A 17,915-nucleotide genomic window follows, 5' to 3' on the forward strand; every position below is an offset into this window, starting at 1 on the left:
TAATACTGTGACAACACTGAATACAAATGTTTGCAGACATCTCTGATTTCTTTAGGATAAACTTCTAGAAATGAATTGCTACATTAAACAGTATTTTAAATTAGTAGCTTAACTTATAAATATTAAAGAAATTCCTGGTCAATACAACATTCTATAAATGCATATAATTATAATATCATTGTTTTTTTTCTCTTATTTTATATCCCCATTTTTGGGGGGTGTAATTTTCATTTGGAGAGCACACTTTTAATGAAAGAGGAGCTTTTCCGAGGATATTGTATTAATATTGGCAATCATCAGTTAAGCGACAAAGTGTCTTTCCTTTTTGCTGATTCTTTTTCTGAGAGGGGTGGAGTGTGGTGCATGGAAGAGGAAGTACATTTGGCTAGGCCATGGACTTGTGCTCCTGGGCAAGAATCAGCAAATGTGGAGGGCTGGGCACGAGGAGGATGAATGCTCCATGCCAGCCTCATGCATCAGTCATGGAATCTGCCCAACTGCAAGGGAACAGCAGCCCACCCAGAACTCTGTACGGGGGCTGCCCTCACCAGCATGCCATGTCGCAGTTTCCATTGACTGGGTCATGTATTAACACTTGGTTAATTAGTCACAATATTCAGGATCTAAGGATGGGAGCCAGAGGCATGCCCGTTCCCATGGAGAGATTGCTGCTCAGAGGAGAGAGGTTCAGGGGTCTGCCCTGCAGCTGGCTGGCTCTGGGATGATTGTCAGGGGACTGGAGTGATTCAGCCATAGAACGGCAGGCAGTAATTTCACTGCCCCTCTTTATAAGTTCCCCTCTCCATTGAATGCCGCTGGCTGCTAGCAAGGGCCTGAATGGGAAGGCGGAAGAGAACAAATGGGGTAGATGGGAAAGCACTTTAAATAATTTCCTTCGTTGAATTCAGATGAACCTCTTCTAAAGAACCTTGGTGACTGGCCAGGCCCAGCTGGCAGACTGGTTTTACTTGAAACACAAAAGCTTTTGGGAACCTTGGGACCAGAAATACAGGTACACCCCATCTCTACCTCTCTCTTTTCATTGTGGACTCCTTGATTCATTTATTCTTTTTCTTCAGAGTGGATTTGAGGGCAAGGCAATGTATATTAGTAAATGCCAGAGCCACCATCTTCTCCGTTAACTCTCAAAACAGTGGCTAAATATTGCTGCATTTACACCAAAGTCGTTATTTCGAAGATTTATCTATTCAAAGAATAAGTTTTTAAAATACAACAGTGGCCCAGCAGGTGTTGCTCAGTCATTGAGCATCGACCTATGAACCAGGAGGTTATGGTTCAATTCCTGGTCAGGGCACATGCCTGGGTTTCAGGCTTGATCCCCAGTGGGGGGCATGCAGGAGGCAGCCAATCAATGATTCTCTCTCATCCTTGATGTTTCTATCTCCCTTTCTCCCTCCCACTTCCTCTCTGAAATCAATAAAAATATGTTTTTAAAAATAAAAATGCAACAGTGATCTACCTTTTCCTCTAAAGGTTCCTAATGCATTCCTTTTTCTCTATGTTGACATAAACAGCCTTTTTACAAATCTAGCCAGAGAACCAGAAGAAAATTTTTAAAGTTATCCAGTTTGACTCAATAAAAGCTTGGGCCCCTCATGTCCAGCTTCCCATTGAATAAAGAGCTCTTCCTCCCTTCCAAAACAGCCAATTTCCAATTTGGACAGTTCTGTTTCATCATCCTATACCTAAGCCACAATTTGTATAGGTAGGCTTTCCATTTTTATTGTTGTAGGCACAGAGTACAAACTTGTTTTTATCTACATTTCATTTCTTAACACATTGTGGACTTCTGTTGTGTTCTTGCTGAATCTTCCCACTGCAGTTTGAATATCCTCAGTAAGTTTGCTTATCTGTTATTTCATTCATCAAATATTTATTTAACAATACTATGTGCCAAACAATGCACCAAGAAACAAATATGAACACAGTTCCTGCTTTCTGTAAGCTCAGTTTGATGGAAAGGTAGAATCATAAACATATAACTTCAAAATAACACAGTGGATTACATAAATAGCATAGAAATCCACAAAAACTCAAAAGAGGGATGACTTACCCAGAAAAGAGGAGTTGGGGTGATCATTTCATATTTTCTAGAACAGATACCTTCTGAGCCCTATCTTAGAAAATGAGAAGAAATGGACCAGTCAAGGGGAAGTTGGGAAGTTTCTAGTAGCGGAAACAGCATGGGTAAAGGCCCAAAGAGAAATTATAGTATGGATTATGCAAGAAAGAGCCAGCAGTTCAGTGTTCCTATGGGTGAATGTGTCAAACTAGGAATAAGGAAAAGAGATTAAGAGCTGGATTTTATCTTTGTCAAATGACAGTTTTGAGTGCTCTCTTCCAAAATATTGATATTGTTAAGAGATAGCATTTGAGTATCTCCCAATCTCTGCTTTCCTCCTTTCCCTACCCCCATAAATCAAGAAATTATTATCCCTGAGGTGCCAACTCTAGTAAGACCAGTGTACTCCAATCACTGTTCTTGAAGCTAGACCCAAATTACATTGAAGATACTTACCTTTCTCTCCAAAATCCCTAGGTCTTAGATAAACTGCCTTATAAATCACCTAAATGCTATCTTGGTGGCTAACACACATGACAATGTGGTTGATCACCAGATGCCAGATTATCTGCCTTTCCTGCTCTGTATTGAATTTCATGAAGGCAAAAGTCATCCTGTCTTAATCTCCGTCTTTATCTTCAAGACAGTCACATAGGAGAAATCATCCAGTGTCAGTAGGTACGTAAAACCCAAAATGGATTTATATACATTCTGCTCTGGAGAATCTCATGATAAAGACTCATCCAGTCTGACTCTCCTTCCTTTCTTTGTTCCAGCCTTACTGTCTGTTCCTTGGGCCTGGCATCCCCTTTCTCATCTCAGGGTTTTACATATGTTCCTCCATCTGCCTGCAACATTCTCTCCTTCTCCCCAGCTCTCACACTGACCCTCTTAAAAGTAACTAACTGCTCTTCACCTTCAGGAAAAGTCTCTATGCTTGGTTCTCCTGTTACCCAGTCCTGTGCTCTGTACTTCCCTTTTATGTGCCAGGCATAGAACTGGTGTTTAATAAAGATTAAACTCATGATTACATGACTGCTACCAATAATATCTCTTTTCAGTGAACATAGGAATTTTTCAAAGAACAAACAAAATTTGATAGATGTTAGAAGTATGAAAATATGGGATTTTCGTTACTGTGGTTGCATTATTAATTTTAACCTCTCAATGTAAATGTACAATTCTGAACACAACCCTCTGGAATTTAAAGTTTTATTAATTCAATCCATAAAAATTCCTAAACATTACCTTGCTGTCTGCTGTGGTATACTGTCAATTTATAACTGACCTTATCTTAACATTGAACTTTTTTGACTAATTGCATGCCCTAATTAACTTTTGTGTATTAACTACTTAGTTCTTAGTCCTTATCTCCTTTTACCCAAGAGCAGAACTTAATCAAGTGATCATAAATTTAGTAAGTTCTCTTTGTCATAAGAGTATATAGAGAAATTAAATATCCAGTGACAGGGGACTATTTAAATAAATGGTGGTATATGACCTTAATGAAATATTATTTAGTCATTTAAAATGAGTAATTATAAAAATAATAATAAAATAAAATGGGTAATTATAAAAACTACCTAGCAGTATGGAAACAATTTAGCATATAATGCAAATTAGGGGAAAAATCTGAATGCAATATGGAAATGCAATATAGCAGTGGAGATAGATATTAAGATATATGTCAATAAGAAATATATTAAGTAAGACGATTTGTGAATTTCAGGGAGACTTTAATTGTCTTACATACTAATTTCAAAAGGTTATATGTACACTAGAGATGAAAGCTTTATTAGAATATAAACTGTTCAAATTTACCTGCTGCAGAATTTTTTATAACTACTGCAAATAAAAACCTGTTTGTTACTGAAAGGTTTCTTACATTTATTATGACTATAGAAGGGACTCTGACTTCAGAAGTCCAAGTTTCTTGATACATGGGAACATAGTTATTTGATGGCTAAACATGGTCAGAACAACAATACTGACAATAATAAAATGTAAATACCACAATTTCACTGTGCTACCAAATCAAATATTTTCATATAACTCATTTTCTTCCATTCTTTGTTCTTTGTAATTTATAATTAGTAGAATTGACCGTAATAATCTTTGTACTTTCCATATTCCTCAATTTGTATGCTTTTATTTTCTACTTTAAAATGATCATTTTAATTGCTCTATAAAGGAAGCATTTCTTAAAAGCAAAAATATATGGCGCTTGAATGCTTGTGGTGCAGGGACAAACTTGAGTATTTTTCCTGACCTTCCTTTGTTTGCTGACAGTGCACTTTATAGCTTTGCACACAAGACTGTTATCACCTGATTTCCATTTAAGTGGTAAGACGATAACACAGAGTGCAAGGGGAGCTAGGTTTAGGTGACAGGTACATCATTTAATATCTACTTATTGTTTCTACAGGGGAATTCTGGCCTGGGATTCAGTATTGCTGGAGGGACAGATAATCCCCATATTGGAGATGACCCTGGCATATTTATTACGAAGATTATACCAGGAGGTGCTGCAGCAGAGGATGGCAGACTCAGGTAAAGAACTGAAATCTTAGAATTATTTGGAAAGTAAATCTGCCATATCAGTGAGATACATTTGTCCCTTTGGAGAATAGTAATTCTATAAAACTTCTGTACTTCAAAGAGAAAGCTGTTAAAGTAAGCTTTCTGTAACGACTTTGCAGATCTCTTATTATTTGTTGAATTTGAAGTAGTATATAATTTGTTGATGGCTACCATATTCAATAGTGGTCCAGGCACGGTGACAAGGGGATGCAGATATGTCTTTTGTTCCATGGGGCCTTCAGTGTGGTTAGACAGAAGAATCCTATGAGCTGATGAGAAAATAATAAAATGTATAGAAAAAATTATTTTTCTATTTAAGTAATATTAGCAAATAATGCAATGTGTATAGACACTGTGTACACTTATAGATTCAGAAGCTATTTATAAGGTCTTTGGTAGGAGTTTGGACAGCATCTATAAAACTGTTCCAAAGGAAGATTCCCTTCTGTGTCTTAAAAAATAATTAAGCCTGGCCAATGTGGCTCAGTGGTTGAGTGTCAACCTAGGAACCAGGAGGTCACAGTTAATTCCTGGTCAGCGCACATGCCCGTGTTGCTGGCGCCATCCCCAGGAGGAGGTATGCAGAAGGCAGTCAATAAATGATTCTCTCTCTCATCATTGATGTTTCTATATTTTTCCCTCTTCCTTCCTCTCTGAAATCAATATATATAAAGAGAGAGAGAGAGAGAGAGAGAGAGAGAGAGAGAGAGAGAGAGAGAGAGAGAGTAAATAATACAGATTTCACAATCCCCACAAATGTGGATGAGAACAGAGGGAGAAAGAGCAAGTTATCCCAACAAAGACTGAAACAAAGTTGGCTTGGATGATGCCCACAAGGTGAGATTAAGTAGTTGGATGGAGTGGAGCCAGATACTGCTCAGATGGGAGTAGTAGCTGCTGAGTCAGGGCCCCTCTCTTTGAAGAACTGAAGATTATTTGGGGAATTAAGAGTTACCCATATGGGGCAATTAGTAAATAAAATAAAATTCTATCTGAGGGCAAAACTCTAGCAAAACGAGATTGTGGATCGGAACAATTAGGAGACATTTCCTTGGGGAGAAAATAATGTCCTCATGTTATTTTAGCGCCTCTACCAGATTGTAAATCTTCTCGGACCAGGCAGTTATATATAAAAGTGGATCAATAAATTCTTGCTGAAAGAATGAATTTTTGAATGAATGAATGAGTGAAAGAAATGAGAAGAGGAAGGAGGAGGATGAATTAATGAGCGGGGAGGGTAGCACAAGCAAAGTCCTTTAGGTAAGTATGGCTTTAGCTTGCATGGAGCCACTATGAGGTCAATGACCCAAACAGCAGCAATGTAAGCTTTGTTGGCCTTCCTCAGTCTGTTTCTCCATTTAGCATAAGTAAGCTAGCTCACTGTTTTCCTTATAAAGCAGCTAAGGACACCTTTGTACTCTACTCAGTTTTTCTGATGAAGTGATTACTTTTGACAGCTGCATCTTTGCAGCTTGTAGAAGAGAATCACAATTTTTTTCCAGGTACTCCTGCATCTCCTCTCAACAAGAAAAGAAATGAGTGACTCTCAGGAAACACATGCTTTTTGACAATAGGATTTTCAAACTGATTTGAGGAAATTAATATCTGAGTAAGGAAATATCCATGCTACAGAATGAACAGTGTGAAATAGATGCTGTGTCATTCTGTGAGCCATGATGGGAATTGGATTTGCTAATATTGGATTCTGGATAAGCTCCATTACAAAGGTTTAGGAATAGAGCTTTTAGAGGGTCATTCCAAAATCGATGGGCCACAATTATGAATTTGTACTCGTGCTTTGCCTACAGTTAAGAAAGGAAAGTGGAATCTCTGAGAGTGACACCATTCTTTGCCTGCAAGCATGGGTGGCCATAGTATGTCTACAGAGATAAAAGGAAGTTGTGCTGTTCTGGAAGCAGCATTCTATAGTTGTAAAGAGAAGGCACATGATGATAGCCTATAATTATTTAGCTTTTCCACATGCGGGGCATTGTACTAAGATAGATGATAGATGATAGATAGATAGATAGATAGATAGATAGATAGATAGATAGATAGATAATGGATAGAAATAAAATATAGATAAACACAGACACACAATAATCTATACTGACAACAGTATGTACTATTATTATGGCTATTATAATATGGACTCAGGAAATTTTGGCTTAAAGACTTTTAGAAGATCATTCAGCTAGCTTTGAATACATACAAAAACTAGTCCCGGATGTCACTTACGTAATCTCTGATCTCTCATTTAATAGTAGAATCCCCTCTATCATGTAGTCTCTGCCTAAAAACTCTCAAATCAAAGTTTTCACAATTTGAGGGAAAACTCTAACCATTATAAAATTTGTTATTTTTCTACTGAGCCACATTTTTCTTCCTTGTGACCTCTATCCAGTGGTCTTTGTATTGGCTCAATAAATTTTAGCAATATTGCCCCCTTTTTCTTATGTCCATCTCTATCTCTCAGTAGACGTTTTTCTGCTCTTGCCTCATTGTCTTTCTCTTTTCTTCTATGGTGTTCTATTCCCTTTCATCTCATCCTTTAACTTTCTTTCAGGTTCCTTTCATCCTCTATGTCTTTCCCTCAGCTTCCTGTTCCTATCTGTTTGCATCTCTTTTTCTCTTGGTCATAATATGGGATTAAAGCCCATTTAAAAATTGATATGATACTAAAAATGTTTCTATATTTTTATTCTTAATATTCTACAGTCAACTGAATCTGCGGTGTTTCCCTCATTTTAAAAAAGTAAATATACAAAACTTAGGGTTTGGTTTTGTTTTTTTTTACTTGACTAGTTCTTTGGTCTTTCCTGTGGGTTACAGATTTTTAAAACTTTTAAATGTATTCTTTCCATTATAAATTACATTTTTGACAATTAAATAATATTAAAAATTACAGATAAGCTAAAGCCCAGAAAAGTGAGACGATGGGTTGGTTCAATGTAGAGTAGTAATCCAAACTCTCCATTAGTCAAAATATAATAGATCAATTATAATAACAGCCAAGACTAATGTAGTGCTTCAATGTGCCAAGTACTTTTCTGACATTAACTCGTTTAAAATCTACAACAACTCAATTAGATTTATACTTTCATTATTTCCATTTTTTAGATAAGATCATTGAAGAACTGAAAAATTCAGTAACTTGCACAGGATTGTACTGCTTGTAAATGTTGGAGCTAGAATTTGAACCCAGGCAGTCTGGCTCTAATGAATTTGTCTTTAAGTTCTATGTTGTACTGCAGACTCAGATGAGGTGAGAGGTGACTTTCTCCCTAATTAGGTGAGGCCCCAAACTGAACTCAGGTCTGTCTCAGTGATTACTCCAGAAAAGTGATGTGGGAGAAAGAGCATACTCTTTAGAGTCAGAGGATCTGGGTTTCAAGTTCTATTTTCTAGCAATGTGACCTTGGACTTCTTTTTAAGCTCTCTTTCCTCCAGTTTCCTCATTGGCAAATTGGAGATAGGAGTATATTTCTCAGGAAGCGGAGGTAAGAATTAAATGAAATCATAAGTATGAAGGAGTTATCTAAAATTCATAGCCTGTCAACACAACTCAGTGTGCAGAATACTGAACTTGAGCCTCAAGTCTGTGACAGCCAGGAAGGTACCCTTATGATAGACAGACTTCTAAGATCGTCCCCAGTGACCCGCATCCTTTTCTAACCCCTTCCCTTTGAGTGGGGGCAGAACCTTTGAGTACAATGGGATATCACTTCTGTGGTAATATTACTTTATTTGGCAAAAGAGATTTCCCACAGATGTCATTGAGGTCTCTAACCAGTTGACTTTGAGTTAATCAAAAGGGAGATTATCCTGTGTTGGCCCGAGCTAACCCAGTGAGCACTTTAGAGGCAAACAGATGGTCCTACTGGCCTGGATAAAGAAAACTCCCATGTTGTGAGAAGACCTATGGAAAGAGCCACATGGGGAGTACCTGAGAATAACCTGTAGGAGCTGAGAGCAGGCCACAGCTGGCATGATGGGAGTTGGCAGTCATATAGCTGAAGTCTTCCAATAGCCACATGAGCTCAGGGGAGGACCCCAAGCTCCCAAAAGAAATACAGTGCAGGTGATGCCTTGATTGTAGCCTTTTAGGACCCAGAGTAGAGGAATTTACTAAGCTGTCCTCAGACTCCTGACCCACTGAAACGCTGAACTAATAAATATATGTCGTTTTAGACATTAAATGTGTGGTAATTTGTCACACAGAAATAAAAAACTAAAATGGACACCATGAAATTCTGGACCCTGAAGTTCAGTTATGGCTGGGCTGCAGACTGGTTTGCCCATTGAAGCTGCTGCCAGTACTACCACAAGCGAAACCTCAGAAACACTGATCAGGCCTTATGACTAGTCTCAGGCCCTTCACACACCTGGAAGCAAAAACAGTCAGAAAAAAGCGGGGAGGGGACCAAGGTCAGAAATAGGGAAGAAAGCAGTCCCCCGAGAGGAGGGACAACAGAGACAGGGACTAGCTGAGATGTGTTTTTACATGTGGTGGCTAAAGATGAGAAACTGAGCTGTAATGAGGGAGAGAGCCAGAGCCCGAGGGGAAATGGGAGATGCAAGCTAAGAGAGCATATGGTGGTTCGGATGAATGTCTCTAAAGTGGTCTTTTTTCCATGCAACCTTTTTTTTTTTTTTTTTTTTAAATATCACTCCTTGTGCATGGGTGTTTATGGATATAACAATTGTCCTTTTAGCATATGTATAAAATGCAGAAAAGTTGACAAACTACACAAAACTCAACACATTGATTTTAACACTAAATAGAGTCAATGACTATTAACATTTTGTAGATTTATCTCTGCTATTTGTTTTTGCTATTTTGCCTTTTATTTAGTTGAGCTTGTGCTCTAATATTTAACATTTATTTAATTTCCTATAAACTTATTTCATAAATCTTTCCCTATATCATTAAAAAACTTCTATATAAATATTTTAATTGCTGTTTAAGAATATATTTACTATTCACATTGTTAGGAATTTATGGTATTTTTTTCTTAACATTTTTAATAACTGGCAATCTTTTGGAAGACACTGTTTCTCTTCATTTCTTTAGGATATACTTCTAAACCAAATTTCTGAACCAAAAATATGAGCCTTTTAAAGAATTTTGACACATATTGCTAAATTTCTTTCCAAAAAACTGTACCAAATTCTACATCCACCAACAATTTTAAATCAGGCCTCTTTTATTATATGTTATCAGGATTGTGTGGGAATATATATATATATATATATATATATATATATATACATATATATGTAAAATTTTGGGCTGTTTACCAAGGCAAACGGTGGTATATTTTTTGGCTTTACTTTTTTTCATTAACAGTAAGATTGAACTTTTAAAAAATGTTACTAAGACAATAAAGATAAATTTTTAAAAAGATAGAATGAAAATGTTACTGTCATTGATATTTTTTCTTCTAGAAATAGTCATTCAGATTTGATAGCATTACCTACCTTTAAAGTAAGAACATTTTTAAAAGAACACTAGGTTTTCTTCCAGAGAAAAATGGATATATTTCCATGCCTTAAAGAATGATTTTTATTTCTACTTTTGAATCTGAACCATAAAAATGCCCTCTGTGCATCTTCAAGTCCCTGGATTGTGAGGACCAATATTGGCCTGTCATCCTGGGGAAGAGCTATCACATGACAACCTCCGCCTGGTGATGCAGCAGTGACATTTACACCACGGTGCATTTATTAAATCCATCCACAGCACAAAAGCAGCATGTTGGAGCAGGCAGAAAAGATGGCTGCTTGCCAATTTCCTGACAAGGGACACAATTTAATCTCTTGGCCCTCAGCATAATCATTTCTAATCCCAGACAAGATGGAAAAAACAAGTTTTCTCTAAGTCCATGGCTTCAGTTATTTCTTCTGTGTCTGTTTACAGGTAAAGTTGGATTTGTCCTTATAAAAACCAAGATAACATACATGGTGGTTTCAAACAAGAATACTTATCACACTGAGCTTTCACTATACTGATCAAAGATGGGAGGTCAAGGACCAGTGTTTTAAGAACACAATCTCTGTGTATAAACTATTCCATTGTCCTTTTGGCTGCGATTTGGCAGTTTACTCTTGATTTTTTAGTAATTTATATCCATTAACTCTCTAGTGATTTTAAAATAAGAACATGAGGAGTAAGAGAGAGAGGAAGGGAAAGCAAATGGGCAGAGGAAAGGGAAAGAAGAAGAGAAATGATTGGTGATCATCAGGAGCTGAAGACCTCACACAACTTGAAAATGGAGAAGGCAATCTTAAGCTCAAACATTGTCTGTGCCGATGAAAAGCACCAAGCAGAGGAAAGGGAGCAACTACCAAGCATCATAGTCTGAGACTTATGCCCAAGCCCCACTTTCAGATTGTTTAAGGAAATAAAAGATTCTCAGTCAGTGAAACAGCGTGTGATGGCTAAATTCTTGGAGTTCCTCTTCACATTGAATGTTCATGAGTTTGGATGTTTGCAAACGAAAACCTCATGAGTCACCAAATCCAACCTGTCAGTTTCCACTGCAACCCAACTGATTGTTGCACCAAATGACTATGATTATGGTACATTTTCCATTGGAAGACAGAGACTCTCAGTGTCTTCAAAGCCACCTGAACTTTTTTTCCATCATTGTTTTGAGGCCAAAGCAGCACATACGTCCAACTGCTGACATGAACAATTTCTTCCTGAGACGGGACTACATTATGCAGTGGGAATTACAAGAGCACCCTTCTTAGAAAAAAGTATGGTTGGGATCTCAGTCGACTTATTCTTATGGATTATTTCCTTCCATCTCTGCTCACAAGAATGAAAAGGGATGAGAGGGAACAGCTTTCTGTCCTTTAATTTTCTCCATCAATATCAGCTCTAAATGTGTTGACATTCTGCTTTGAGAAGAAAAAAATAACTTAGCAAGCGGTTCCATGGTGACTGGTAATGACAAGTTCCCAACTATTTAGAACTACACAGGAAAATTACTAAACAAGAAGAATAATTTCATCTGTGCATCTGGTAGAACACCAGGCACCCATGTACAGTCATCGCTGGAAAAGCATCTACAACAGTTTTTCTATTTTGGTCAACTGGTATGTAATCTAAACAGAGAAATCCCTCTATGGGTTAAATGAAATAGCTTTATGGCAAACATACTCCCCCCCACACACACCTTTTTTTAGACAAATTGTGCCAGGACTTCTGAATATGCACATGCAAAAGAAGTAAGTTGGGACCCTATCTCATATCACACACAAAAATTAACTTAATGTATATCACAGACCTAAATGTAAGTTAAAACTATAAAACTTAGAAGAACACATAGGAGTAAATATTCAGGACTCTGGATTGGGCAATAGTTTCTTGGTTTGACACCAAAAGCACAAGAACAACCCTGGCCAGTGTGGCTAAGTTATTTGGGTGGGGGACAGTGCACCGAGAGGTTACTAGCTCAATTCCTAGTCAGGGCACATGCCCAGGTTGCAGGCTATGTGTATCCTCAGTATGGGCCTGCAGAAGACAGCTGATCAGTGCTTCTTTCCCTCTCTCTCTAGCTCCCTTCCTTTCTCTCTAAAATAAATAAAAACGTATTTTTAATCTTTTTTAAGCACAAAAACAAAAGAAAAAACAGATAAATCTAATTTCATCAAAATTAAAACATTTATGTCTCAAAGTATATCATCAAGCTCTGGCCAGTTTTTCTCAGTGGTTAGAGCATAAGCCCAGGGACCGAAGGGTCTTGGGATCAATTTCTGGTAAAGGGCATGTGTCTGGGTTGCGGGTTCCATTTCTGGCCCCAGTCAGGGCATGTGCAGGAGGCAACAAAGCAGTATGTCTCTCTATATATATGGCTATCTCTCTCTCCCCCACACTCTCATTCTAAAAAAATAAATAAATATATCATTAAGAAAATAAAAAATAACCCACATAATGGGAAAAAAATTTTGCAGTAATATATCTCATAAGAAACTTTTATCCAGAATATATAAAATTTTTTTACAACTCAACAATAAAAAGTCAAATAACCTAATTTGAAAATCAGCAAAAGATTTTCTATTAGTTTCTTATTGCTGCTGTAACACATTACTACAAATTTAGTGACACAAATTTATCTTATCGTTCTATAGGTCAGAAATCTAAAACCAGCCTTAACTGGAAAATATTCAAGATCTTGACAGGGTAGTTCCAGATAATTTATGGGAGAATCAATTTGCTTGCCTTGTCTTAGCTGTTCTAAGGCACCTGAATTTCTTGGCTCATAAGTCTTCTTTTTCAAAGAGCATCAGTCCAACCTTTGCTCTGTCATCATATCCTTTCTATGAATGTAACTCTTCTGCTTCCTTCTTATAAGGACTCCGGTGATTATATTTGACTCATGCAAATGATCCAGTATAATCTCTTCATCACAAGATTCTTAATTTAAATGCATCTTTTTTGTAAAGTCTCTTTGGCCTATAACATAACATTCACAGGTCAAAGGTAAAGACTTGAACTACCTGAAAAGAGGGGGGCATTATTTAGCCTACCACAGATTTGAATAGATATTTTTAAAGATGATATGCAAATGGCCAGCAATCACATAAAAAGATTTTCAATATCAGTATTCATTAATAAGCTGAAAATCAAAATAACAAGGAGATACCACTCCACATCCAATATGGTGGCTATAATTCAAAAACTAGATAATAACAAATGTTAGCCAGATGTGGAGAAATCACAACCCCCATTCACTGCTGTGAGAAGGTAAAATAGTGTAGTCACTATGGAAAGCAGTTCCTCAAAATTTAAGAGTTACCACATGAGCGACAATTCTATTCCTAGTTATACATCCAAAGAGTATTGAAAACATATGTCCACACACAAAACATTTGTATATGAATGTCTATGGCAACATTATTTATATAGCCATAAACAACCTAAATTCCCATCAATAGATGAATGAATAAATTGTCATATAGGCATGCAATGGACTATTATTCTGCTATGAAAAGGACTGATACATACTACATCATAGATGAATCTTAAAAATAATATTCTGTGTGAGAGAAGCTAGATACAAAAGGTCACGTATTGTACAGTTTTATTTTTATGAAATGTCCAGAATACAGAAATCCATAAAGGTAGAAAGTAGAATAATATTTTTCAGGTCCTGGTAATGAGTATGGGATTTCTTTGGGACGTGATGAAAATGTCCTAATATAAAATTGTGCTGCTAATTGCACAACTCTGAGAATATGTTAAAAATCACTGTTATAAAAATATCCAGTCATTCTTTTCTGGATATTCATTCTTATTTACAAACTAGAGGCCTAGTGCACAAAATTCGTGCACTTGCGGGGAGGTCCTTAGCCCAGCTTGTGGCCTCTCGCAGTCCAGGAGCCCTTGGTGGATGTCCAACTGATGGCTTAGGCCAGGGGTCCTCAAACTTTTTAAACAGGGGGCCAGTCCACTGTACCTCAGACCGTTGGAGGGCCAGACTATAAAAAAAACTATGAACAAATTCCTATGCACACTGCGCATATCTTATTTTGAAGTAAAAAACAAAACAGGAACAAATACAATATGTGTATTTGCATGTGGCCTGCGGGCCGTAGTTTGAGGACCCCTGGCTTAGGCCCACTCCCCATGGGAGAGGCTCCTGCCATCACTGCTGCACTTGCCAGCAGTGAGCCCGGCTCAGCGCTTCTGGCTGAGTGGCAGTGCCCCTGCGGGAGTGCACTGGCCACCAGGGGAAGCTCCTGCATTGAGCATATGCCCCCTGGTGGTCAGTGCATGTCATAGCAATCGGTCGTTCCACTGCTTGGTCGATTTGCATATTAGCCTTTTATTATATTTACAAATATGAGGATATCGTTTTCTAGTTTCAGAAAGCTAAGCTCACAACTTCTTTGTATTGCTGTCAATTACAGATATAATTCATTTGAAGTTCCATTATTTAGGAAAGTTGTTGAATCTGTTCACCAAGTAGAGAATACCTTCAGTTTGGGCTCCATGCCGGTATGATCTGAGTAATATTTGAAGTAGGCAAATATTATACCATGCTTCCATTTCCTAGGCAAACTAGCAGATATATGACCTCTCTCCCATATGCTAAAATATCAACAATTTATAAAAATGATTCTGAGTAAAGTTTATATTTTCAAAAATTAGAAACAATCCCTAGCCTATGTGTCTCAGTGGTTGGAGCCCTGGCCTGTATCCCAAAGAGTCACAAGTTGATTCTTGATTAAGGGTATGTACCTGGGTTGGAGGTGTGATCCTCAGCCATGGACAGGCACAAGCAGGAGGCAACCAATCAATGTGTTTCTATCATATCGATGTTTCTCTCTCTGTCTCTCTCTCTCTACCCTACTGCCTCCGTACTTTCCACTGTCTCTAAAAAAATAAAAAACAATGTAAAAATTATTCTTGGATAAGGATTAACAACAGCAACAACAAAAGCCAAAAACAAATCACTGAAGTGCATTAAAATTTAAGAGAATTAGTTCAAACTGAGTTTTATAAGTCCAGTAATCCAAATATACATAAGGAAAAAATATATTTTGATTCCTGGCAAAGGCACAATAGGATTGTTAAGACATGGATGTGATGGTTCATTTCCCTTAAGATTGGCTGCATGAGGACATAAATATTCTGATTTAATCCCAGCCAGTGCTTTGCGTGTAGGGACCAATTTTTGGCATTATTTGCAGGTATAGACTCAAACTTACAATTCAGACTGAAAGTTAATAAGTTGAACTGCTCAGGTGAAGATAAGACAGAGGCCTGGGGATCTTTGTCATTAACCAGCGCTGAGACCTTGAGACAGTTACACATACTTCTTATTCTTAGCATCTTTCTCCATAAAATAAGTATGCTAGAGGATCATTGGGAAGTTTTAGTTTTAAAATCAAATTCTGATCATTTGACTTTTGTGAACAGTCTGAGATGGTCAGGAATGCTATTATCACGGCCAGGAAATCAACCCTTTGTTATGATTAAATCTGTACCTCTGAGAAGATGCAATCTTCATTACATTCCTATTCCTAAACCAAAGAGTGATCACAGTTTTAAATGCTGATAAGGTGTGTGTTATTATTTATTTCTGATAGTCTCCCAAGAAGGCATGTTGTCATTCTAATATTCTGAAACTGTATTCCATATTGATTTTAGCAAATTAGCTCTTTGGAAACTAGACCAAAACAAAATGGTTTCGGAGAAGAGGGGGAGGAGGGGGGCGGCTTCAAATTATCTCCTGGTTTCTAGTTCAATGGAAATACCTATTATTTTCAAGAATGGTTTTACTGAGTAGTTATAAATCATATTATTTAGAAAGGCCTAATGTGGTTAGATGTGTGCAAGCATCAGATCATTGCAAATTGGTTTAATATTTAGATGTCAAAATAATAAATATGTTAGAGATACTTAATATTAATTCAACTCCTATGCAGGGGCTGTGGCAGGTTTTACCCTGTCTTGTCCAAGCCAGGAAACCTTTACTCTCAAGATAGCCCTCCACCCTTCCACACACCCCACACACCCACCTCTGTGCATTGCACATTAGTTTCCTAGAGGAAGCTGAGGCTGGAAAGCCAGGTTAGAACTTAGAAATGTTAGAGTTCTGCACCAGCAAATTTCAGCATAGGGAGAGCAGACTCCAGTCCCTTCCCCATCACATCTTCCTTCTCCCAGCTCCTTCCTGCACCATGAGGAGGAGAGGGAGGTAAGAGGGAAGGGGGACACATGCCTGGAACACTACAACCGGCACATCCACACCCTCTGCAAATAGTTGTTCTTTGAACACTTGTGAGCCTTGGGTTGTATGTAAATCCTGCATCATTCACTCTTAAGAATGTGAACTTGAAAAAGAGGTCCACACAGCCACTAAAGTGGGCTGCAGTCAGGGCATTCTGGAGTGTCTGTTCTGGGGAAGGGAATAGACCCTAAGTGATCGCCTCCACTTGCTGACATCCCACAAAGTACTCATTAGTGAACATTAGTCCTTTATTGGATTAATGACAATAAAGGAAATATATTCACTGAGCTTTAAGGCCCAGTAAAAATAAAATGAATAATATATGTATGTTATTGGTAGAGTACTTGGCTTTTAGAATTTCTCATATTAAGTTTTATGATAATCATTGTTGCCTTCAACTCAATTTCCAGGAAATACAGTTTTTTGGGTCGGATAATAATTTGTTTATTTGCTGTAAATGACCTAGTTATTTTCTTGACAACTTTATCTGAAGAAAGGAAACAGAAATTTCATAGTATTTATTCATTAGTTCTCCTATGACATCTAACACTGTCCCTCACTCATAATAGAATGGTTTTACTGAATAGTTATAAATCATATCATCCTATCGAATAATAGACAAACATGGTAATTGTACCTTCGCTGCGCCTCCCATTGGCTAATCAGTGAGATATGCAAATTAACTGCCAACAAAGATGGTGGCTAATTTGTATACTGCAGGCAGGGCGGTCCAGCCCGAGCCGCCATCCAGGCCCCCATGTGCCGCCTAAGCCCTGCCGCCAGCTGGGACCCCCGTGTGTGGCCCTGGGGCTTGGTTGGCGCAAATGCGCCACCTAAGCCCTGCCCCCAGCCGGGACCCCTGTGTGCGGCCCTAGGCGGTGACCATAATCACCCTGCGGCTGTGATTGTGATTGTGATTGGAAACCGGGCCGCAGGTAAGGCGACCCCCCGGGACCCAGGAGCCACCTTGCCTGCAGCTCGTGATCCTGATCGCCATCGGAAAGCCGGGCCACAGGCAAGGTGGCATCCCGGGACCCAGAAGCCCGTCAGCGAGGTCTGCAGGCGAAGCAGTGATCAAGCTATGAAGGGGAGGGTGGGGGGCGGAAGGAGCTACAGGAGCAGCTCTGGCCAGAGACTGAAGACTCCCGCTGGAGCAAGGAGCAAAGACTGAAGGCTCCAGCCGCAGCGAAGACTGTGTCCAGAGCGAAGATGGAAGGCGGTGGCCAGAGTGAAGGTCTGGGTCCTGGGTGCCAGAGGAAAACTGGTGCTGGCAGCCAGGGGAAAGAAGGCCTATTGCACGAATCTCTTCATGCAACAGGCCTCTAGTTATTTAGAAAGACCTAATATGGTTAGATTTGTGCAAGCATCAGATCATTGCAAATTGGCTTAATATTTAGACCCATAGAACTGATTTATTAAGCTTATTTCTATGAGTTTATGCAGGCTCAAAGAGATTAAGTTACAAGTGGCTGAACCAAAATTCTAACCCAATCTGTTTGATTCCC

General features: G+C 38.4%; 1 protein-coding gene across 10 annotated transcripts in view; it reads left to right on the forward strand.

Annotated features, from left to right (window-relative positions):
* Positions 1 to 17,915, forward strand: part of DLG2 (discs large MAGUK scaffold protein 2) — a 1,392,511-nt gene that overhangs the window by 811,096 nt on the left and 563,500 nt on the right. For all 10 annotated transcript variants that reach the window (XR_004970363.1, XM_036324800.1, XM_036324794.1 and 7 more), the window contains one exon: positions 4,509 to 4,633. Coding sequence is in view for 9 of the 10 variants with exons in the window: in XM_036324800.1 (XP_036180693.1) it covers positions 4,509 to 4,633 (125 nt within the window). In the remaining variant the exon portion in view is untranslated. The remainder of the gene's footprint in view (positions 1 to 4,508; positions 4,634 to 17,915) is intronic.

Source organism: Myotis myotis, unplaced genomic scaffold (genome assembly GCF_014108235.1).
Source record: "Myotis myotis isolate mMyoMyo1 unplaced genomic scaffold, mMyoMyo1.p scaffold_m19_p_10, whole genome shotgun sequence".
Taxonomy (NCBI): Eukaryota; Metazoa; Chordata; class Mammalia; order Chiroptera; family Vespertilionidae; genus Myotis; species Myotis myotis.